The sequence below is a fragment of the Tinamus guttatus genome, unplaced genomic scaffold, assembly GCF_059628265.1.
Source record: "Tinamus guttatus ecotype Peru unplaced genomic scaffold, ASM5962826v1 Tinamus_guttatus_pri_ptg000705l, whole genome shotgun sequence".
Taxonomy (NCBI): Eukaryota; Metazoa; Chordata; class Aves; order Tinamiformes; family Tinamidae; genus Tinamus; species Tinamus guttatus.
The window spans coordinates 62,221-87,025 of NW_028289239.1; the positions used below are offsets into that span (position 1 = coordinate 62,221).

A 24,805-nucleotide genomic window follows, 5' to 3' on the forward strand; every position below is an offset into this window, starting at 1 on the left:
TGCTTTCAACTCCAGAGATGTAGATGAGCATTAATTCCTTGAGGGCAAAGATACAACATCAGGTTGACAGCAGCACACCCAAGGCTCTGGTCCCAGAGCTGTGAAATATGTTTAGCCAAGCAAATACAAATGTGTTTAGCAATGGCTAGACACAATGTGCAATGCATATGAAGCCTTATGTCCCCACTCAGCCAGCAGGACCAGCAGTCGCCGTTACAATACTGGTGTGAATTAGCAGAAAGGTGCATACGATAGTCAGAAGTGTCAGCTCTCTTCTGCAAGTTACAGGATAAAATCCCTTAGAGTTGGTGAAGGCCTGATGTTGGCTGCAAGACTGTTTTTTTCTGGGTTTCTTATTTGTTTGTTTGCATGTATTCCCTTTACGTAAGTAAAATGCACCTGCTTTTGTGAAAGAATACAGCTGTGCTTCCTTAGCCGGGACTTTGAATTCACTGCTTTCCTGAGCATGTCTTTTCTCTTGACTGCCTGAAAAATTACTACAATCTGACAAGAGAAAAATACAGACAGTTATTAGGCAGATAGGAGGGACACAGGGAATCCGAAGAGCAACCAAATCCCAGAAGCATTTCTGGCTATGAGCCCTATGGCGGCCTTGTCTACTCCATTACAACTTTGCTGGGCCCTTGCTTTTCTAGCATCCAGCATCCATTGCTTTGGTGCGTGGGAAGAGTTGTCTGGACAGCCCTGCGGAGAATACGACCTGACATCAGCCATGGGTGCTGCTGAAAACTTTGTCAGTGCTTTGTCAGTCATCTCCTCAGCTTCCATCTGTAAAATGGAAACTGTCCCCTCTTTGTCCTTCAGGTTCATCCATTCGGCTCTGCAGCAAGACATCTGGGCAATATTTCAATGTGAGGTGGGACTGATGCTCCCACTCCTGTGGGCTGCAAGGAGTGGTGGTGAGAATGGTCGCACCACAAATGGGCACAACCTGAAGGCCCATGTCAGGGCCGCAGAGAGACAGAAAACTGAGGTCCCTGATAACCCTCTAGGATGGGAATGAGACCATCCTAAGAGATCAGAATGCTAACGCAGTTTCCCATTTTTCTCACTTGATGATCACATCTTTAGCCTACTTGGAGGGAGAGAGTCAAGAAACTATGTTGGCCAAACTCCCATCTTCACAGTTCGTCATTTGCTTTTGTTTTCTATCATTTTTTTCCCCAGCTGTCAACAGTGAAAGTCACTCAGATCCTGATAGCAGAATATCAAAGGAAGCAGTGACATTTAAGAAACTGAACAAATGGGTACATCATCCTCAGATGTGACAGACGCCAGACGTGCCTCCCTCAGCCTTTGCTCTTTCCTTTAGCAAGGCTGAAATCAACAACTTTCATGATTAATGAGAAAAAAAATTGAAAATATCAAATAATATATGATCTGAAATCACGTCAGCCCTGACGTCCTGCTCTTCATACCAGAGGGTATCAGAGGTAGCTGGATTTTCCAATAAATTTTGCTAATTGCTCTCAGTCTGTCAGAAAGCTCATTACCTCCCCCATGGCATTAGGTCCTTAGCAGCCTCTCTCATGCCCGTGTGCACAGAGCACATTACAGCAGAAAGCATCTGCAAAACTTCTCCCCAGGAGTTTTCGCACCACTCAACATGATGTTCATTCTGTCCAGGCACCAAAGGCAGCGGGCGAAGGGGCAGGACACCCTTCCTCCTCGTTGCCTCACGGGTCACACACCACGTGCTCTGGCGATGGCGCTTTGTGTTGAGCCCTGCTGTCCCGGAGAAACACAGGAGCACCTGTGTGTCTGGCTGGGCTCTTTCCCAAATGCTGGCAATGGGATTTGTCCTGGGCCCATTGAAGTCAGGAGAAGCCTTTCCTTTCCTTTCAATAGGCTTCTGAACAGGCTTAAAAAAAAATCCCAAACCAGTAAACTCAAACTACTCATCAGTGCTAGTGAAAGAAGTTGAAATGCAATCCTCTACATTTTAAGCGTAATTAGTAAGATTTATATGACAGAAAAGACATACAAATTGCTTTGAGTATGTATCATACATTTGCATGTAAAAATACCTACTAAGATCACAGGCTTTCAGCATCAAATTCTAGACTATCTACAGATTTTATTCTATAGCTTTGATAAACAAATGACACAATGTGGACTGATGCTTGTCATATCCTCAGTTGCCTTAGGTATCATTTCTAGACAGCATTTGAAGCCAAAACTTATTTTCTTCAGTTCAGGAGGAATATTTTAAGAAAAAATATTCCAGCCCATCTTCTGAATCTACCTCCTGCAGAATATTAGCTGAACTGAAGATGAAACAAAACAAATAATCAAAAAGCAAAACTCATTTTGATGTTCTTTTTAAGATAACAGAATTACACATGATCTTTTACAGAGAACAGCAAGTGCATAAGACAATGCAGGGTAGAGAGCAGGGACCACTAGAACTGTGCCGATGGAAAATAATGCCATGTAATTGTGTAGGATGGAATTTGAAGTAAGAAGAAAAACCTTCCTACACAGCAGTATATGTCTGTTAGATACAGTTTAGAGAAATAAATATGCTGTATGCTTTATAAGGCAGAATCAAGAAAAAGGAGTCAATAAAACCCAAAAGAAATGCCAAAGCACTGGTAGCACAGTGCAGACAATAAAGCCTTTATAGGGTAGTTGAGAGGATGGGCCAGAATAAATGTAACAGCATTTCTCCCAAAATCAGAGAATCATTTAGGAGGTGCCTTGTCGCATCCTGTTCTCAAAACAGGGCTAACCCTACCCTGCAGCATTATATAGGGTTACTCCAACCCAGGCGCAAGACTTTGCATGTGTCTTTGTTGAACCCTCTTGAGGTTTCCCCTGGCTCTTCCCTCTAGCTGGTAGCAGTCTCCCTGAGCAATCCAGCAATCCTTACCATTTCCCCATGTTTGATGCCACTTGTGAGCTTTATTATGCCACATCATGTAGGCCAGTGTTGAAGATATAGACCAGTATCAGCTCCAGCCCCAGTCTTGAAGGAAGAGCACTCTTGAACTGCTGAGCACTACCCTTCAAGCATAAAGGTCTAGCCACTTTATCACCTAAATTCACCTGCAAACATCTGTAATTTGCTCAACCAGACCTTATCTCCCTATTTAGTTATAAGGATGAGATAAGAGATCAAGAGACTGTATCTTGCTGAAGTCAAGTAATATTGTTAACAAGTCACTAAGAAAAGAAATTAAGGCATAAACACAGAACACAAATGCCTGTTCCTGCCTATGCAATAAAGTTTTAGCACCAAACAGCTCCTGAGAAAGTTCTTGGGCTTTTTGACATGGAAGATACAAATCTGCCCAACAGTATGCAAGCTCAGATTCAGCAAGTTAGCTTGAATACCAGAAAGGGTTTAGAGACAGATGCACACCGTGCTACAAGTCATTTTTCTTGCCGAGTTTAGCACATGCAGAGCTTGAGGCTGTCACAACTAAACTCTGCCTGCTGTCCAAGCTAGCTTATTCATACCTAGCTGACTGTTTTTGTCCAGTGTTGGTCAGTGGAGGCATATTCCAATAATTTTTAGATGCAAAAGTTCATTTCAGGAGTTATCTGAGATCTCACTAATGATAACATACAATTAAGGACCTCCAAAAAACAGAAATAGAGATGAATATGATCTTCCATCCATTCAGGATGGAAGAATGGTATGAAGTGAAGACAATCTAGTGAGGAAGTATGGGAAGACTAATAAGGGAATCATGCAAAAATACAGTGACATTTTGCTGTGTGATAGTAGGGGAAACAAACAAACAAAAAATCCTTCACAGAAAAAGGTGGCAAATAACAATAAGATCAGGCAACAAGACAGGAATCTGCAGAGTGAAGAAGCAGGTGCCTTGGCCCAAAGGCTTTTGGGCACCTATCTAAAACTAGGAAAACATCTAGATTGCCTTTGAAATCAAGTAGCTGGTAACTAAACACATATGTTCTGAAACTACTTATAACACTTCATACTCTTCACATATATTAGGAGAGTATGCTCTTGAGGAAACCATTTCATGTATTTAGAGAGCACATGTGATCAAACCTACATTACTTAAATAAATGGTATAGGTCTCATTTACCTAAAGGTGCAGGATTGGAACAGAAATAAGAGTAATATTAGTTAAGCTGAACTCACTGGAATTTCATCACTGATCTGGGGAGACTTCTCTTAGATGGCTCATTTTGTTTTTGACCTTTCCTCATGGCATGATACCTGAATCAATTCCTCTGGATTATTTCAGACCCTGTTTTATTTAGAAGGTGATGTACGTTTAATTCTAGCATATTCATTTCATCAAAACCATTTGGCCATTTCTGTGAATTTTTGAACCTTTTCTCAAGATTTATTTTTTCAAGTTGTGGATTAGACTCTGCTTTTCTTTGTGGAAAAAAAAAAAGCAATCCTCTCATTAGCAACAAGAAAAACAGAAATAAATCTAGACTCATTCAAAAAGCAGGCTGCAATCTCTTCTAATTATTTCCATAACCCTAAGGAAGGCACATTTCCCAGAAGAGTATCTGAGATAATCTTTGAATATTAAGAAAAGGGAGGAAAATGCAACAGATTTAGCAGGCAAATTGGAGAGAGAACAAGAGGATGGAGCACCTGAAAAAGAGATTTTTTTCAGCATTTATTACACTAACTGTTATTTCTCACAATCTGGAAAAAAATACATCCCTTTTCATTCCTTAGTCATACAAATGATTCAGTTTTAGGCTACAAATAGTTCTGTTTTAAAAATACATATTTCAATTACCTGATTATTATATGAGCAGTAGACTAGACTTGGGTATGAAATTTTGCCAGAACAGATTAGAAAATCTTCTTTTTTAAATAGGATCCAAGATGAGAATTATGCCATAAAAATAATTTATTTAATAGCTCTCAGACTGTTAATATCGTTGCTATTACCCTCTACCTCTTTAAAGTGCCTGATTTTGTCTTACAACTGAGTGGCAATAATACATTTTCTTATCCTGAACTCCTGGATCTTTGTTCCTTCTCACACAGATCTGCTAGTCTTTTGAAAAATTTCCCTCAGAAACATTGCAAAAAGCTTTCTTTCTCTATAGTAAATGTGTGCAATTTTGAGTAGCCATTAAAAAAAATAAGGAAACACTGTGAGCAATTTTTTGCATTACTCTTTCCAGCAGCTGCAATCCCAACACAACCAAGTATTCACAGCCAGGGATGTTCTCAAGTGCTCTGTTCCCACTTCCTAAAGGATCAAATGACCAGTTCCAGGTAGTGTTTTTTGACGTTTCCCCCCTCTCACTTACTTTTGCCTGGGGCTTTGAAACTCTCAAGGTGTGAGCATGCTTCTCTGGCCAGGATGACAGACACCTCCACCATGCCCACCCGCCCTCTCCAGAGGTGGCTGCTGCTTTTAAGATGTTTCTTATTCTGAAATAACCTTCCCAGAAACACCAAAAATGCATATAGGGACCTGGTAGGCAAAGAGGAGACATTTAATGCTGTCTTAAAATCCTCAAACTCTACTGTGGCGGCGGGGTGAAGCTGCAGGCCCCTGCCCTGTGTGTGTAGCGGGAGGACAAGGACTTTGCAGGGTCTCCTGGTGCTTCCTTTGAACTCAGGAGGATCTCCAGGCTCCACTGAAACAGGAAGGAGCCATGAACTTTACACGTGTATGCGTAAGTATAAGCTTCTCCCTCTCTTTTAACATGCACACAAGTGTATATATAAATGCGCATTTATGTATGTGATATGCTTGAGCTTTATAGGCTGAAAATGCCACTCTAATCTTCTTCTACTTCACTGGTGAACCAGCTCTTCTCAGTTTCCAGATGCAGTAGGGACATGGAGGTCAGCTGTTGCCTCCAACCCTGGCATTTGTCATAGGACATGGGATGACCTAAGACAGATGCCACTGATTTTGATAATCCTTTTTTAGTTCTTTTCTTCAAACATAAAAATACACTGGGTAATTTCTCTTTGTTTCTCACCCATGCGCACACACGTTAATTACAAGCAGGGAGCGCAAATGACACCACACACTTCACAGCATCTGCTGGGGCCTTAATTAATCCAACCTTCACGCGATCACCATGGCAACGGTGCTCACCAGCCTCCGCTGACTTGGCATATTCAATGGCTAATCTCACACTACATATTTTATTCAAATTATAGCCATAGACTCACTTCTGTGCTATCCCAGTAATGTCAGCGCCGACGGGAACAGAACGAGCCCGTGCTCTGCTTGACCCTCCTTCTGCCTCCCCTCATTATCATGTATAATGATGCTCAGCTAAGACACACTACAGCAGACACGTGCTTTCTCAATGCCAGTGAAAAATGCCCACCCAATTTGTGTACATTTAAAAGAAATGCTTGGGCTTCACAGAATGAATAGGAATATTTTTCCATACTATTCCTGCAACTCGGATCAGAAAGGCAATTACTGTATGAAAATATCGATAGCAAGAAAGGCCTTTCCTTCGTGTATTTTCTCTCGCTTTCTGGTCTTAGTATCCTCTTTATCAGCATTGTCTCCAGGCATGTGTTTGGGCAAGGTGCAATCCCCATCATTTATGTGTTAACACTGGCTGGAGCAACGCTGACCGTTAGGTCTAAGAGGAAAGCTGCACAGTTTGGTGGTTGGTTTGGCAAGAGAAGCCCCCTCACCAGCTTTCATCTGTGTCCCCTCTGCTACTTCACAACAACAAAACCTTATCCTTGACCCCTGTGCATGGCCCTGAGAGCCCAGAGCAACCCACCACAACCCAGCCTCCGCACCAGGGACAAGGGGATGGAAGGGACGGTGGCACAGAGAGCCACTGGGCACTTACGCCTCCTAAACCACTGTGCAGTTTAACACCCAGAGGAAAGACATCGTTAAACACTGAGAGCATGTGCCCAGTGTTGGAAAGAATGATCTTGCTATTGTACTCAGAAAACTATGTTTCCCTGAAGGTATGCACGAATTAAATGTTAATCTGAGTCCAGGGATAATCTAATTATTGCTTCCTTTTGAAGTAAGGGAAACAATATTTACTGAATAAATTACGGCTCTTTAAAGGTAAAACTTTCTTTGAAGATTAAGTAACACACATGTTGTTAGTTATTATAACCATTCTTGACCCCTGTTGCTTTATAAAAATTGAAATAAATGTTGAACTTTCATGGAGATGTTACATATCTGAAGGTGTTTCACTACTGCATATCCTTGTCAAACGTCTTGGAACAGTAGTGAAATGACAGCCCAACATCTATCACCAAAAATACATGAAAACTTGTTTGTGTGACCTGTGTAGTGCACAGCTACTCTGTGCTGCAGGAAAAACCTCCCCAGCAGCACCGAGGACTTGCTGTGGCCATGCAGCACCCACTGCCCAGCTGCAAGCAAGATTCCCATGGGAAAGGTCCACGTGCTTGGGGTTTGCACAGCAGCAATGTTCCCAGCACTGCAAAGGGCCTGGGCACGAGCCTGGGCTCCCTGGGCTCCCTCAAGAGCGATCAGGGGGCTCTGGCCAGATGGGGCAGTGGGATTGGGCCCTCAGTCCACTCCAGCATTCAGTCGCCTGCCCATCAGAAATGGCTTGCCATGGAAAGCAATGATCCTTCTTGCTACCAGGGTGTGAATTCCCAGGCTTTATTAAACCCAGTCCAGCATATTCCACTTCACTTTCAGCAATAGTATAGGCTAAAGCTACACAGTAGCTTAATTCTATACTAAATCAAGAAAAAAAAACCCAAAATAATAACAAATTGTCGTGATGATGAAGGAATTTCATCAAATTCTTGTACTTTTTTTCATCAGTAACCCTCTGACCACAGTACAGAAGAAGCTACTGCCACTGTTTCTTGTGATGCTGATTTCCCCCAACTATCTGAGTCTAAACCACTTTGTCTGGCAGTTTAATATCGATGTTTGAAAAACATTTCATTCAACTAGAGCATTTTGTCTTTGAGTCTTCAGTTTAGATTCAAGTCTGCATGTTCCAAATATTTGAAGGCCTTCAGATCTCTTTTATGTTCAGGCCCATCTCTGTAATTACCCCAAAATCGCTGACAGACGTAGCAGAAATAATAGGTTGGAAACATCTGAGCAACGTTTAGGGAAATGTTTCTGCTTATCAGAAGGCAATCACGAAATTAAATGGTGCTCACTAATTGAGTTACATTTAATTGAAATTATAGATAGAAGGCCTGCATTCTGAGGAAATTCAGCTGCTCAGATGTTGTGTTCTCCAAATTTCCCATAAGAGTATTTTGATGTTAGTGTCTGAAAACCATGTGCTGTTGGGCATTTTTAGGCTATTCTAGATGTATTTTGACAATCTCATAGTTTCTTTAATTTGTGAAACTCCAGTGTAGACCTGACCATGAGAAGCGCAGAAGTGACTAACACCTTACAAATAAACTGCTCCCCCTTTTCTTAGTGGTTTTGGACAATGCTGACACACTGCCTTTTAAAACTGTTATCCTGATCTTTCAGAATATAATAACTGGAACAACAGCACCTGGTATCAGAATGGAAATGGAGATGTATCTACTATGACTTCCAGTCAAACAACTGATGATTTCTACCATTTTCAATAATTATCTTGTATTGTGAGATACTCTTTAGCACACTCAGTTTTAGTTACCAAGAGTGGTCTCCCATCTTTTAAAACCACCACACAACCATTCAGCCCCAAGATCCATACCTGTGGAATGAGAGCCAGAAGGACTGGTGAGGCAGAGTGACTCACGCTGCTTCAGGGCCTCTCCTCTCTGCTGGGAGGTGAAGCAATGTTGAGTTTGCGGTTGGGGCCCAGCATGACCTGGTCATACTGGCCTCAGCAACACCAAACGGCATATTCTGCAACACCAAATGGCTCTGAGAGCCCCAAAGCTGGAACTTTTTGCTGCATATCCACTGTTCCTGTTAGAGCCAGCCAGAAGAACCAGGACTCCTAATTCTTCTTGAGCGTGAAGGAGCACCATCAGTTTATCTGGCACTTCACGCCTCATATCCAAAGATAGACCTTAAGCAAGCTTTGCCTCCTATACCACCAGGCTTCACTTTTCCATTAAAAAAAAAAAAAAAAAACTGTGCCAGAGTTAATATCTATCCTGGAGCTTTAGATGTCTTCCTAGGACTTAAACAAAATTAAAGAAAATGATCCTGATCAGCCCTCCTATTGAAAGGTAGATTTGACATGCTTCCAGTAACCTGCATTGCTCAAGAGATGTGCCACAGCATTCAAAAGTAGCTAGGAGTTTCCTACAATCTCATGACTCACCATCCAGACATTTTACATGAATGTAGTCTGGATATCAAATGAAGGATAACTGAAGCCATTTCCAGAGTGGTACCAAGTCTTCAAACTACCTAGACAGAGGAGAACCTTACACACATAGACAGCTATGTGCAACCTTTTTTTCTGTCCAAAGGGCAGCTCGAAGCACTCCCAGATCTCAAAGTAAATGACTGATTTGATGTGAGCTTCAAAGGCCACACCTTAGCTTCAGATCCTCAAAGCCCTTCCTTCGCCTGCAGCATTGCCACTGTCCAGTTTTTATTCACATACAAACTATTTAGACACTGCTCAAGGATCAGAATCCATGCCACCTTGTCTGTTCAACTGGTAAAAGCATGAGACTCTGTGGTAAGGGAGAGCAACAACAGGGGAAGGGCAATGTTACTTCCACTAATGTCCTGGAACGGATGATTTGAGCACATCACTCGGAAACTTTGTTCCTCACCCATATGAGATATCAGTCAACAGCATCAAAACTTGCAGAAACGTCTCAAAGGATGAGAATGACTACCAGCTGCTCAATCATTGCCACTAAGGCTATTTCCATCCTACTGGTTCTTGAGCACCTGAACTATGGTCTGCCTGCAGAACGGAATAAAATGTTTATTTCCAGGGACACATTAATTATTTCAGCCAGGATTAACATCAAGGTCTCATGTGTCTTGTACTACTCAGACCAGTATAAGTCAACATACAAGCTGACCTGAACCTCCTTGAAGGGCTACACCCTGGGAATCCAGGCGCACTGTCATTTCATTCATGTATGAGGGCAGAGGACATGTCCTGTTTGACAAACTCTCTTCACTCATAGGATAGTTTATCCATGCAGATTCTGCAGTGAGCTGTGGTAGCTGGAGTTAGCAAATGATTCACGCCTCTGCACAGCTCCTTTAGGCATGATTTGACAGTTTTAACCGAAAGCGGATGGGAAAGCTTTCTTGGGTCTGTTAAACAGACACTCAGGAGAAATTCTTTGTTTGAACTTGTATGCTTTAGCTGTCATCACTGTGATCTTTGTAAACATCTCATCCTCTCTGCATCTGTAAGTGGGTTTCACAAATATGGCATTTAGCCAGGTCTCTGATTAACAGTCTCACAAACCATAAGAAATGCAATAATTAACTGGTATTTTGTCTGAGTAGAACGGCTTGATCAATGCAGTGCTTATGAAACATCCCACAGGGTATTCTTGAATTCTCTATGGCATACCTTTTTCATGTTTCTTTTCTCCTCTTCCTATTTCCACCAAGGCTATTTTGAGTCTCAACCTCAGAACTTTGAAGGTGCACTGAGGCTGGCAGGGAGTCAAGGTCAGTAAGCAGCTTGTATGTAGGAGTGTGAAACAGCACCTAAAACCCATGAGAAAACTGAGGTAATGCTTGAAAAAAGAGCTCTAGTTCCAAGATGAACCCTCGGATTCCAATAGAAGTGAATGAGGAGTTGTGTACCTTAGTCTGCTCTGCCATCACTAGGACATATGGCTCAGTAACTGGTTTAGGAAGAAGGATCGAGGCCTCAGATCTCCCCGAGGCTTCTTGATGAACTGATCTGAGTCTGAGCAAGCAGTGAAAAGAGGAAGAAACTCCCACACAGTTCATGACCAAGGTGGGCAACATAGCTCCCCACGAATTTGTGAGCCTGACCTGGACAGAACTCTCAGGAACACTATGCTTTAATATCTTTAACATCTTTAAAACATGTTGAAGTTCCCAGATGACATTGCCTGGAGAATTTACCATCATGGCCAAAAGTTATCTGCACATTCTTACATGATTCTGTTAATCCTTGGTGATCTCCAAATATGTATAAACCTAATTGCCCCATGAACTTCTCCAGAGCAAAGAGTTGTGTTAAAGAGAACACCTGAGATAACTGCCAGCAAGAACTCTGGGGTTTGTTCCTTTAGCAGGGAAGAAGGCAAAATTCGGTTTTCACATTGAGCTGTCAAAGGAAGTTTTTGTGCAAAATGACCTTCAAGCCATTCTCACAGCCTCATCTCAGAAGCTGGTAGTAGGTGAGACAGGAAAACCTTTTTGGAGATTCAGTTAACATGCCCATGTCCATGCAACTAAGACTACAGAGAATCTTAACAGATACTCTTGCAATGCTTTTACATGTAGATATCTGCAAGAGACAAACAACAAATGCATCCCTTTACCTCAGGAAACAAGTCCTATGAGGGGGTATGATTCAATAACAGAGTAGACCTCCAAACTCCTATAGTATGCTGATGCCCCACAACCTGTGCTGTTCTACATATAGCCTAGAAACAGGACACAGAGAAGGTGTTGAATTCTTTTCAAAAAGCAGATTCCTTAACAGGTATCTGGGAACTCCTAGTATTTCCCCATCTCTCATGAAAGTGCATGTAAAACTGCCCCATCTGCAGCTTCCAATGCATGCAAAATGCAACCAGTGCACATTATGTTATTTACTATCACAGAGCCTACTTGTTCTTCCCTGAATGAACAGCTCTATGAACATAGTCTTACCGGTGTCACAGCACATTGTTACAGAATTGAGCGAGATGCAGTAAAGAGTCTTACTTGCTTTTTCCACCTAAATGCATGGCATATAAATTAATACAGCCAGCGGGGCACCATAAATTAAATGACTCATGTTCGTCCCATGGCAAATCTTAACAGATTTTTTTTAAATCACCTTACTAAATAATCTTCAAGGAGTTTTACTAGAGGCTTAACCTGTGTTTTAGTTGTTTGAAAATTACATCTATGCATGGACAAGCTTTGTGAAAAATCTCTAGAAAATACAGCTAAATATTTTGTTTATCTTGCACTATAAAAACAGCAAAGGGAAGAAACTTTGTTATTCTGGCCTCATCCTGTAAATGGTTGAATGCACAGTGCTAGAGTTCTGGATTCAGCCCTTATAAGCCTTAGCCCTTCTTCACTATTTTTGGAGATTTTCTGAAAAACAAAAAATTATTAGAGTTTCCCTTAAAAATCGATGAAAGCTGTAAGATATGATGGCTTTACTATTATGCAAGGACATTTAACAGGATTGGCTGGGCAAATTCTAAGTTTTGCAGTGAAAAAACCCTTTTCTTAAATCATGGAAGAATGTTGAAAAATGAAAAACAATGAGAGCATCCACTCCAGTGCAGGTGAAGTTTGCCATAAGGTAACTGCTTTTTTTTTTTTTTTAATTCTAATGCTGAAATGAGTAACTAAATTCTGTTCTGAGCTTTCAGAGACCGTATGCCTTGAGAAGCATGTCAAAAAAGAAAACACAATGCATGGGACTAAAATTAAAAATAAATAAATATAACAGGCCTTGCAAAATATGTCCACTTCACTTATAATAAAGGGTGGCAAAGCATTTTGCCTGTATTTTTCTACTTAAAAATAAGAGCAGGAATCATTACTACATGTTTGACAGTGACTGGAAATGCAGCCTGCTGACATAGCCAAGTCTCACTGGGGCTGTACTTAAATTCTGCTAGTATTAACAAATGCTTAAATAATGCACAGAGTTCAGGGGTGCATAATACATCTTGTTATAAAGAGCACCTGTAGAAACCATACTGACCCATAGTTTAAACATTTTCTACAGTTAAAATACCTAAATCTAGAGGCCACCTGTTTCCTGTCTTTGCCCTCATTTGGTGCCTAAAGTCTTACTGTAAACACAGGTGAGCAAAATAAGATACTGTCTGATCACAGAGGAATTTGCACAACAGCTGAAGTACAGCCCAGAAGCCTTTGACTCCCAACCCCTTAATTAAAACTAATGAGAGCACAGCATCCTCTTTTCCCCTCCTAGTTGCAAGGTACTTACATGACAATTCCCATATCAGGTTGGGACAGCAGCCATCCATCCAGCAGTTTGGTTTTGACAGTAAACAGTACCAAATGTTTCAGGGCAGGCATAATAAAGTGCAGAATGAACAAGTATGAAGCAAACTGCCCATTTTTTTTTTCCAGTTTGCCACTGGTCAGTGGGTAACACACATTGCATGAGACATGTTACACTACAGGACCTCGTTCTGCTATTCAGAACCTTGCCAAAAAGCTGTCCACATTGGTAGCTGGTCACACCAGTCCCCGGAAGCAAATGCTCCGCAGAGGAAATCCCCACTGACAAACACCAACCATCTAAACCTCTGCTCCTTGAAAAGAGCAAGCACAGCCTTGGGTGTGGAAAGAGGGAAGGAAACTTGTTCCTCCTGCTTTCAAACTTCTTTGGAGGACCTGACATTGCATCAAAGTTCCAGTGAGAGGCACAGAATATTTATTCAGTTCAAAATAAGTATACAAAGATTTCTGAAAGACAAGAAGCACAAAGCCTGGTTTCTTACTACCTACCACACTGATGATCTTATGAACCTGAAAGCAAAAAAGTAGATGTGGAAAAAGAGCAGACTTTCAATGGTTTTCAGTTAAACTAAAACAATGCAGTTTTACCCCTCTTTTTTCTTTTGAGCAGTGAGAAGGTTTCATCTATTTTAATGCAAATGTAAGTACAGCCACTTACTCAAATAAGGTGCAGCTATAATACAATAACGAACCGACTTACAGCATCTCAGCACAGAAACTGGTAATAGCATCAAAAGGATGATAAGCTCTGGGACATGAACAAACACTTGCTAGCAATTAATGTTGACACCATAAAAAGAATCCCCTGCTAATCAGTGTCTGAGCAAAGTGACAAGGAAAACAACCTGTTATAGCCCTCTGGTTAAGGGTAGATAGTGCATTTTAACAAAGATTATATCCATCATTCTTTTTTTGCTGTCTTTTTGTGTAATACCACAATTGTTACAAGGTTAGTGATCCATACTCTGAAATCTGAGAGCAAATGCATATCCCCAAGTTTGCCCTTTGAAAAAGAGGACTGAAGAGAAAATCAACACCAGCAGCCACAGCTTTTGGTGGTATCTTTACAATTCCAAAATGTTATGTTTCCCCTGCTTCCCATTGCTTCTTGAGAAGCATTTGAAATCATGTCATAAATTAAAGATTATTAAAATAGGCTTCAAAATAACTTAATTGTTATATTTATCATGGGGCAAATTTTGCATTGAATATTAAATATTATCCTTAAAGCCATTTGATCATACAGAGAGCAACTACATACATTTAGAAAAGCAAACACAGTTATATTTCGAAGTGCTACTGAAATTAGAAAATAAATCATCAAAGGTAAACAATATTTTCTTCTACTCTGTCTCCACTTTCTGCATCCTGCTGGCTCTCCGGCTGGTGGTTCAACAGCGCGTCTACCCGCAGGGGCTGGATGGATCCATGGTCTGCACTGTCTTTTTGAGCTTGTGATGCATTTAGATCTGCAATGCACAAGAGAAAGCCATGTCAAAATTCACCTTGTTCAATGCCTCTGCACTCATAAAGAGCAAATACTGACTGCCAGTGTGTTAAAGCATTACTTCCTAGCTTACAGCATCTACATAGAAAGGAAAACAGTTATAAGGAATTACACTAAAGCCTACGGAAGGGTGTCTTATCTAAATTTAGCAAAACCTGTTCCAGTCTTTTTGCTGTTATCTAACTGTCTGGATCAGCATCGTATTTGCAATAGTACTAAAAGCATATGTAAAATGATCTATAAAGGAGTTTTATGATCATACTTTATTAAACAGACACACACTAATGGAAAGGCATAAATACTCTGAAAGTTATGCTGGAGGGCAACACAGAGTACATCATTAACCTTTATTAGTAAGATAACTCATTTGTAAAATTAATACAGTGTCCAGCAGTACCTAAATTTTACTTGCAAGACCTTTTTTTGTGTGTGTGCATGTATGGATGAAAAAGAATCAAGGGAGTAAGTCTCTGTTAAGTCTACCTGACTTGCACTCACAGTCTGTAATAGCTGTATAATCATTCAGCTTTCTCTGCCAAGACTATCTGTGCTCAGGCAAATCACCTACTTTATTTCTTGTTTCAGTTCTTTATGTGTGAATATCTGCTCCCAAACACTAATAAATTATTTCACAAGGATTTTCATCTGTTATATTCTGATTTTTCTCCTTCAAATGGGGAAAGCAGAATCACATACTTCTTTTTTCAGAGTACTACTTTGAAAGTTTTGGCTATCATCTGTGGGTTGCTCAAGAACAATAACTGTGGTTGGGTTCTTTTATTACTCAGCTTTCTGTACCACTTCAGGCCCTCAGGAACTATTCTGTAGTTGGCATTTCTGCATCTTTATTTCTGCAAAGCAACATTCACCAGAATAACAAGCTGCATAAGAAGGAAGCATGTATCATCCTCCTCAGGGAATAACGACTGCCTGCAAAGCACAGGGCTGCAGTGCTTACTCCTTTCTTCTGACTACAATCCCTGCCTGACCTACCTCTGCTCTTACTTCAGGAGGGTCAAATTTTCACTCTTAACTCTGTAAAAACGACCAACTAGGAAGAAGCAGAGCTGGGCACCTCTCCCACAGTCAGCAGGGGTAATGTCAGAAACCACCAAACACAGCAGCGGGGCTCTTGGAGTCCGTTGTCATTCATGCAGAGAGGTAGAAAGGCATTCTGCGCCTGCCTTGCTTCCTAATCCTTCTCGCAGATGTACGTACAAGCAAAATCTAGTATAAAGGTGACGCTTGTTTTTACGCATCGTGTCACTCTAAACAATAGCAATTTAAAATGACACCTATCCACATTTAGCATTTCCCAGACACATGCATCTTTCCCAAGTCTTTTTCACTGAGGGAACAGTTTAAGGAAAACTAGTTTGCTGGCACCCTCCAGAGCCTCCCTGCTACTGGGCACACAGAGTGGTGGCAGATGAGTGAACGATGGGCGCATGAGAACATATCATATCACAGCCTCCGCTTCCAGTGCACTCTCCTCTCTGACGTCTACACAGCCGAGGGGAGAAAACAGGCTTTGGGGGTTTAGCTTCCAGTATAAAAAGAATATTTGCTGTGACTGCCACTGAGGTTGCAGGATCTGTGCCAGTGGCATGGCAGAAATATATATGTAGTGCTTGATCATCATGGAGTGATACAGGATCCAAAAAAAAAAAAAAAACCCACAAACAAAAAAAAACAAATTCCCTTTCTTTCTTTTACAATGAAAGAATCGTGTTTTGCTCTCACTGAAAATCCAGCTAAGTCTTAACTGCAGGTGAGTTACTCTGGAGTTGCAGGTTTTGACTCCTGAACATACTTGAATAGTCCTTCTTTGTTAAAGCTGACATTTGCATTTATTTCTTTTTGGCAGTTACACTAGAAAGGAGATTACAATTTGGAGACATGGGCTTGAGAAACCAGAAATATCCTATGTCTGCTCTTCTTTATGGGCAATGTATGTGTTGTTTTTCATTTATTTATTAAAAAGAGCTTTACCAGCAAAAGGTCTTCATCCTCCAAGCACTTAAATTTCAGGGTAATTTTATCCACATTAATATTCCTTTAAAGTCCTATGAATCTATTCACCTTAACAAAGTTAAGTGCATAGGAACACCAGGCAGTAAGCACTTACTTGAAAGATCTGTTTCCAAAGTTTATGAAGTACATAATTGGAGAAGCCTTATGATTTTGGAAAAAAAAAGAAAATGAAAAACAGAAAAGAAACACCTCACATGCAGTTATTTTCTATCACCAAAACCAAACAGTAATTGCTCTACCAATTAAAACAGTAGCTGTTTCCAAACCATTTTTCATCAACTCTTACCAGCTGGAGAAGCAAAGCAATGGAAACCAACAGATCTGGAGAAAAAGAATCAGATTCTGTCAGTATTGAAATGAATGATTTATACCTAGCTTAGCTGCTTTTCTATCTTCCCTTTTTGTTGCATTAAGAGAACCTGAACAGTGGAAGAGCACTTGCGAGGTGACAGCCTGTTACTACTGAAGCGAAAACGGCTTCTGGGGCTGGAAATATTCTGCTGCACGCAACAGACGAGGGCACGTGCCGGTTTTGGCCGCGTCCGGGTGGTACGGGAGCCAGGCTGTGCCTAATAAAAGCCCAGTGTGTCCCCCAGCCACCACAGGCTGCCTGGAGGTGGGCAGGGTGCCTGCTCCCTCATGCTGCACGCCACGCTGGGGGCAGCTGGTATCGCAGCAGGCAGCAATGCCATGATGGGAGCAGCTGCTCTGAGAGGGATGGAAAAGTGCCCGGAATTGGTAATCAGATCCTCAGGTGAAGGGAGAGAGGAGAAGAGGGAACTTGCTGTACGGTTAGTGGTACACCGGTGCAGGCTCTTGTAATGCAGAGCAGGGACAGCTGCCAAGAAGGCCGCCCCGAGCTTGCTGGCACGTTGCTGCCCACGGCACGGGGCACGGGCTGCCCTTGGAACTCAACGGCCTCCGTGATGGTGAGAGAACCCCTCCTCGTTAAACACTCTTCCAAAACAGGGAGGAAACCTTCAGCATCAGGCTGGAAAGTATCAGCTGCTGCCTACTAAGCAACAACAACTGACTATGCTCAAACTCCCCCCCATCAGAAAAGAATTATTTAGTAGTCCATGCAACTAGCAGGGCAGAGGACAGTTGGTGGATGGGCCTTCTACTAAAGGAGACTGCCTGGAAGCGCCTAATATTCATCAGAAACTAGTGTGGCCTGAGGGCGGTACAGGGAATACACGGGCAACTCTTCAGCTGCAGGCTCCTTTGCAAGCCTGATTTCTGCAATATTATGACTGACAGACAGCAAGAACTTCATCCTTATTTACACGGCCTGTAATCCATTTATGAGCCTCCTTTCTTACCATCCCTCAGCTGCCAACGCCGGCCACCAAGTGAGTTTTGCAATCTTCTCTTTCCTAGCCTTCCCATTTGCCACATAGTTCTCCCTTCCCTCTGCTGCCTGTGTGGCTGCCCCGGTTGTGCCGCGTGGTCGCCCGCGCGCTCAGCTCCGCAGGGCGCCCAGCAGCGCGGCAGCCCCAGCGCCGCGAACCCGCGGGACGCCCCGCCGAGCCGCCTGGGCCCTCGCGGCCTGCGGCGCGCGCAGCCCCTCCGCCCCGCTCTCCTCCGGCGCTCACACACAGCAAGGACAAGTGGGGGTGACCAGGCCTGCCCACACCATTCCACCCTTACAACCAAGCTACACAGATTTTAATTCATGTTCATACAAGTGCAGACAGCACTGCTGTCTGACTGAAGGTTTAAGGAAGCTAAGGTAAAGCCCAGGCCTTCTGGGAGCCTCCACAGGCTCTCAGCTCTTCTCAGCGCCAGCAGAAGCCAAGGCAGTGACCCTAGCAAGGCTCCTCGGCATCACTGTTCAAGGAGCTCTGGTAAAGGTAAGCCTGCATGTGTCTGGGGCATGAACCTAAGCCTAGCAGTGACATGCACTGTTTAGATGCTCTAAAGAGGAATCTGGAGGCTTCCCTCGATAAAAGTGTAACCCTGGGGCTTGCACACATTCAAACTGCTTCTCAATTATGCAAAATTTAATTCTCCCCTAGCCACTCAGGTGACTTTCTTAAAAAAAGCTCCATTCCTAGTATATACTAGCCAAAAGTGGATAGCAGACACGTGTGCTTTTTTGCTGTTGGACTGGTCGAAGTCCGCATCAGCAGGATGTGCTTGAGGCCAGAGACCAGGTATGAGGTGACACGGAATAGCACCTGAAGGTTCTGGGGACACGTAGCCAGTACAGCCCAGCAGTGCCACACCATGGCAAATGTCACTTAATTCCAGCTTTCCCTTATTTCCTCAGCTCAGGCCATGTCATAAGTGGTTATATAAAAAATCTGTGATGTTTGGGGTTCCCCCCCCCAATTACCTCAAAAGGAATTAGAGGCCGTTTCAACAGAATTCTGGAAAAAACAAAACAAAAAAACCCACAAATTGTTTCATGCACACGGACACATACTGCCAAATCCAGCATTAAAAATGAATCAAAATTTTGCCTTGTTTTCCATAAGCATAGAACTAGCATTGTAAGAATAGCTAACAAACAATGACACAGAAACATTTTAATCCCAAAAATGGCATTTCTAAGCAACGGATATGTAATAGTAAGAGGTGAGCTGTACACCTGAAGCAGGCAGACAAGAGTTTCTAAGAGAACCTCAGCTCTCGAAGTGGTGTCTTGGTCCAGATTCAGAGATCTATTAGCTATTGACTAAAAACATGCTAATATAGTGCTGGTAAATGAAACAAAAAGTAGCATTATGCATCCTCCTACCCTACCCTCCCCTTTCCACAGTACCAAGAGATAGGATTTGTGGCACAGTATAAACTCGGCAGAAGGGAGAATCACAGAATCACAGAATGGCTCAGGTTGGAAGGGACCTCTAGAGATCATCTAGTCCAACCCCCCTGCTCCAGCAGGGTCACCTAGAGCACCTGGCACCGGGTGGCATCCAGGCGGGTTTGGAAGATCTCCAGAGAAGGAGACTCCACAACCTCTCTGGGCAGCCTGTTAGAGGGCTCTGTCAACAAAGCAATGCAATTTGCACAAAACTAAGATCAATACTCACCCAAAGCAAACACAACCTTGCTTCTGGAGGGGGAAGTGGGGCCCAAAAGTTGAGTAAACAACTAATTAGTCACACTGGTTCCCTCCTTGTGTCTGTTGTCAGAGGATGTAAGCATTTCCACATCAAATAAATGCCACAGCTTTTCTCCTTCATCCCCTTCCCTCAAGAATCTGAGCTCTTCAGGTAAGCCTGGAGATGATTACAGCAAGGATAGGAAATACTCTGGGCAATAAAACACATTCAAGTGTCTATGTATTGAATATAAAGCCCTCAGCTTTTTTTCCTCCAGCTCTGACCCTAATTTGACAGTACTGTGGGCAGGTTGGAAGTGATTTCAGCAGGCATCTAGTCCAAGCTCCTGCTCTGAGCTGGGTCAGCTGCAAGGTCAGCGCAGCCTGGGTACCAGGGGCTTTTTTTTCCCCCAGCTATTTCAGGAAGAAAGTGAAGTCATGACATGGATTTTGCAGAAACATAGTATACACTGAATGAGGCTGCTGCGGCTTTCACAGCTCTATATCATGCTTTAACTTTCTTTACAAAATAAAATTTCATTAAATGAAGTGAGATTTATGCCACTTCTAGTATCGAATATGCTAAAGATTCTTAAAACCATTATTCCATTCGAAAAAAATATACATACATGGAGTCGTTCGCCAGTTTTTATATCAAGTTCATCTGGACTGACAGCTGACACATCAACTTCAGCCCAAAGCTATCTGAAATGGCAGAGCTGCTGCATTTAATCCCCCCAGTGGCACTCATGCATAATGCAAAGCACAAGCAGACACCTAAAAACAGTGCTAAGTTTAATAGCACTGGGTCTGGGACATTCAGAGGAAATCAGCAGAAACAAGCTCTCATTTGCCACTGCAATTCAATAACAAATGGCAGCCCAACTTCTGCAAGCTCCCCTGAAAAGTCCCCACCAGCAATCCTGCCATGACTCCTTGTCTCTAATGATGCTCCTCACGGTTTCTACAGTTTGAGTCAGTCCCTTGGGGAGCTCTGGGTACCCTGGTCTCCCTCCCTTTCCTTGCAGAAAAAGGCTCCGAGAGAGCTTTTGTGATTTTTTTTAGTGCCTACTAGAAACTCTCCTACTTTGCAATAGATTTTCCATACTACAGGTTCGGTTGTTCATGAACCTGCCATTTCTGCTGCCAAGAAGGGATCAGGATCATTTTGTATAGCAATGCCTTCTCTAAGATTTGAGGATCTGAGGAAAAAGTCACTGGGACATGAGTTCTCAAATACCTTTAAGAAACTGGGACTCGGCACATCAGAAGATCTGATTTTACAGCAGGGACTGAACTGAATTTGTTACTGAAGCTATCAAGGAAAAAGCCTGACCATTTCTCAACTAAGACAGGAAATGAATCTGAGAATTTTAATGCTGCTATTTACTTTTAACCAGCCCAAAAGAAGAGAAAGCAGCTGCTCCATTTCTTCAGCAAACAAGTATCTTCATGAATAAGAAGTCTTTTCACAAAAAGCAGATGAGCAATTACATCAGAATAGATCCTAGGTTAATTAGACCTCTCAGATTTTCATGCATGTTTTTGCTACAAGACAGGGAGCAGATAGAATTCAAAATCTATGATCATAAATGTCTACATCATAACTCTTCTTCATGTCTGTGCTTTGAACATGGTAAAATATTTTCGAATATGGTAAAATTACTGGAAATGCCATTATTCTGTATGTTTCTGTTCTTTGCTTAATTGTTGGCTTATAGAAAAACACGTGATGCTGTTTTCTGGCTTCACCTCATACTTTGAGGGACTTGGTCCAGAAAATTTGCACCAAGTTCTTGGATAGTGAGAAATATACATTTATTCCACTGAAGCTACCTTTTCATGGACCTTCAGAGTAGGCCCAATTCATTTATTTGACACTTGTCTTAAAGCCTCCTGTTCTGGAATCGTGTGATGCTGTAGTCCTTTCTTCTTTTATTAAAATCAAGCGAAAACACACCCTATTTCCAACACTGGTGGTATCAAAGACATGATTTCAAAAACATCTCAAGTTCAGACACTGTCAATGACAGTGCCTTAACATCAAGTTCATAACATGCCCCTAGGTTAAAATAGTTTAAAATTTTAACCTACATACATGGCTTTGTTATCAGTTGTGTTACCTTTAAAGCACACAGCTTCTAAAAGAGTTCTGGCATGTTGTTTTTTAATGCATATCTATAAGAGAGGCTTAAAAAGAGACCTCACTCAAAATCATAAACTGTCTGTGAATTAAGTACCCACAGCTTCACATTGGCAGGGCAAACTGCCTGCCAGCCGTCTGCTACTGCTTAATATTAATTTATTTAGGTATGAATTCCCTATTAAGTTGTCTTTGCATTAAGCTTTGAAGCTTTAGAGGGTCAATTACAGACCTACACATGGTCTAACAGGTATTCTGCTAACCATGAACACATGTTTTATTGACCTACTTCTCTCACAGCTCATTAAACACAGCTGCACTCAAATGATCAAGAGAAAATAAATCATAAAACCCCAAGAACACCCTTCCTACAAAGGACCACGGTGAGTGTTACCAGCGGCCCCTGCTCCACACAGCGTGCTGACCTCTCACACCAGCGGATCCCGCAAACCACAGCGCTCCAAGGGAGGGAAGAGCATCCATCTTATAGAGCTGCCCACACCGCTGAGGACAGGGGCAAGTGCCTGGAGCCTCAGACGCCTGAGGCAAGTGCAGTTCCCCCCCAGGCCTGCCGTGCCATCCGCAGGCCACATTTGGACAAGGGCTCAAGTTAAAGCAAACTGCAGTCCAAAGGTAAAGCTCCAGGTTTAATGCTTGCTGGAGAAACAAAAAACCATGAAGTTCCAGCCTCACCAGTGTTTCCGAATTTTTGGCAGCTGATGAAACCAGCTCGGCCTGCTGCTAAGGGCCGGCACATCCCCACGTGTTCCTTGCTCACCCCCTGGGCCCACCACAGGTAAAACACTGTGCACAGCTTCCTCCCTTCCCTCACAGAGCAGAGCAGCCAGCGTTAAGTCCAAAAAAACAGTAGCCCTGGCCACAAATTTGTTGCCTTTGAAACACAGTGGCACATTTACACATCAAAACTTCTGTTTTGAGCTCTCCCTTACCACAGATGGACGTTACGGTGCTTATTAACCTTGCTTCATGTTTTATGGCTTTTTTCTTTTCTCAACTGCAAAACTTTGTTTAGAAAAGATAATTAAACCAAAGATCTTGGAAAATCATCCGTTTTGTCCCCAGCTTTCGGGCAGTCTTTCAGATGCAACACAAAGTAAAATGTTCGGCACTTTGGCAAATATTTTCTTAACATAACACAAGGGCACAGCTTTCACAAGGGGGAGGCCACCTATAAAAACACTCCTAAGTACCTCCTAAGTTTTAAATGGTGGTTTCCCAACAGTAGGCCAGATCCAGGCCTTTTCACTCATAAATGCTGACAAAATCAAAACCAAAGAGCAGAGGAAAACTGAGCCAATATGAAGAGTTGCTGCAGCAGCAAAAATAATGCTAACACCTGCCTCACATCCATTACATGCTATTTTTACCCTTTAATACAAGGTTTTCTTATTGATTAATATGGGGGGGAGGGTGCACCTATAAGCTTGCACCTGAGAAAAGCCTCTTTTCTGATAGTCACAGAGACACTTCCCTACTGAACTCAAAAGAGAGAAAGATTCACTATTTTTTTACTACAATTTGTGTATTAATATAGCCAATTTTTTGTCTCCCCATGTTTTTAATCATGTTGGCAGGAAGCGCATGCACACACACATACAAAAATGTTTGTTTCTTGCAGTCATATAAATAAATAAATAAATAAATAAATAAATAAATAAGGGCCAGTTGCACATTCCACAAGCTTTGCACTGTAAGCATAGGAAGCTTTAGGGTGTGATCCAATATTTTGAAATGGGTGCTGGTCTTAATTGTTTGCTAAACGCTCTGTGAACAAATAACTGCTGTGAAAACACTCTGCATAAAAGCTGAAGGGAAGGCTGCACATCAAAGGCAGAAGAAAAGCAGGCGTCTTTATCCCTTCAGCCAAGTGCTTTTCTGCAGTGAGGGGGATGGCCCTAGGATTCGCTTTCCTTCCTTTTGCTCCCCTTTCTCTCTGCTATGGGTACCACCTATCCACTCATAAGCATGAATTCATCACCGCTTCCTTCCATCGCACCTTTGCTACAAGTTTTATTCATCTCACCCCTTGACTGAACACTGTAGCTCTGCTACAGTCCCAGCCCATGAGCAGGAAAATGTGATGTGAGGCTACCTCTCCATACTTTAGATATCTTCCTCCACTTATTTCCAAGTTTCCTTTTCGAAATTGCCAGTGTTCAGTGCAAAAGCCTTTTATAGGACCTTTGCCCCTTCCCTTGCCTGTCTGCTGTAGCTGTGGGTTCCGGCACGTGGACAAGGCTCCTCAGCAGCACTTGCAGTCACCAGTGACTCCCCAGCCATTTGCAAACCTCAATTAAAAAGTGAAATCTCTTTTCATCCTCGCCAAATACACTGTTACTGTGTCTGTCCGGTGTTCTTTAAAGCACACTATATTCAACAGCTTTTAAGGGCACATGCTTTTGGGGAATTTTGATGTGACACATACTAAACCAATATAGTCAGACTGAATTTATTTCATAGCATTTTATGCCTAAACTCTACAGGGGACACGAGATGAACCTAGGCATGTTCCTGTTGGAAATCTTTCCAACTTGGTTAAACTACAAACATCCATAACAGCACCAAGACTCCTCCCTTCTGTTACCCCACCAAAAAATCACACCCAAAGGAAAGTCTTTCAGAGCATCTGAGGAGACAGAGCAAGATACTCCATGTAATCTCCTCTAGCAATTTGGCTACTGACAGTATAATTTATGTGGAAGGCAATCGGGTGCTAGTGATGAATGCCAATAAAAAACAGACAGACAATCTTCCCCGGTTTCTCAATAAATATTTAACAGCAGATGCTGCTGAGGAGGTTTCATATTACTAGGACTTCATTACTTTTATACAACATGCTACAGGCCATTTCCTGGAATATGTAAAGTATAAAACTAAATAATTAAAATGAGATTGTACTTTTCAAAATAAGCCAGACAGATACACTTGGTGATTCAGCTCCATGATTT

General features: G+C 42.3%; 1 protein-coding gene across 1 annotated transcript in view; it reads right to left on the reverse strand.

The window, feature by feature from the left end:
* Window positions 1-13,741: 13,741 nt before the first annotated feature.
* The window catches only part of ARHGEF28 (Rho guanine nucleotide exchange factor 28), a 120,697-nt gene continuing 109,633 nt past the window's right edge, over window positions 13,742-24,805 (reverse strand). The window contains exon 37 of the mRNA XM_088536739.1: window positions 13,742-14,572. Coding sequence (XP_088392865.1) covers window positions 14,424-14,572 — 149 coding nt within the window. The 3' untranslated portion in view covers window positions 13,742-14,423. The remainder of the gene's footprint in view (window positions 14,573-24,805) is intronic.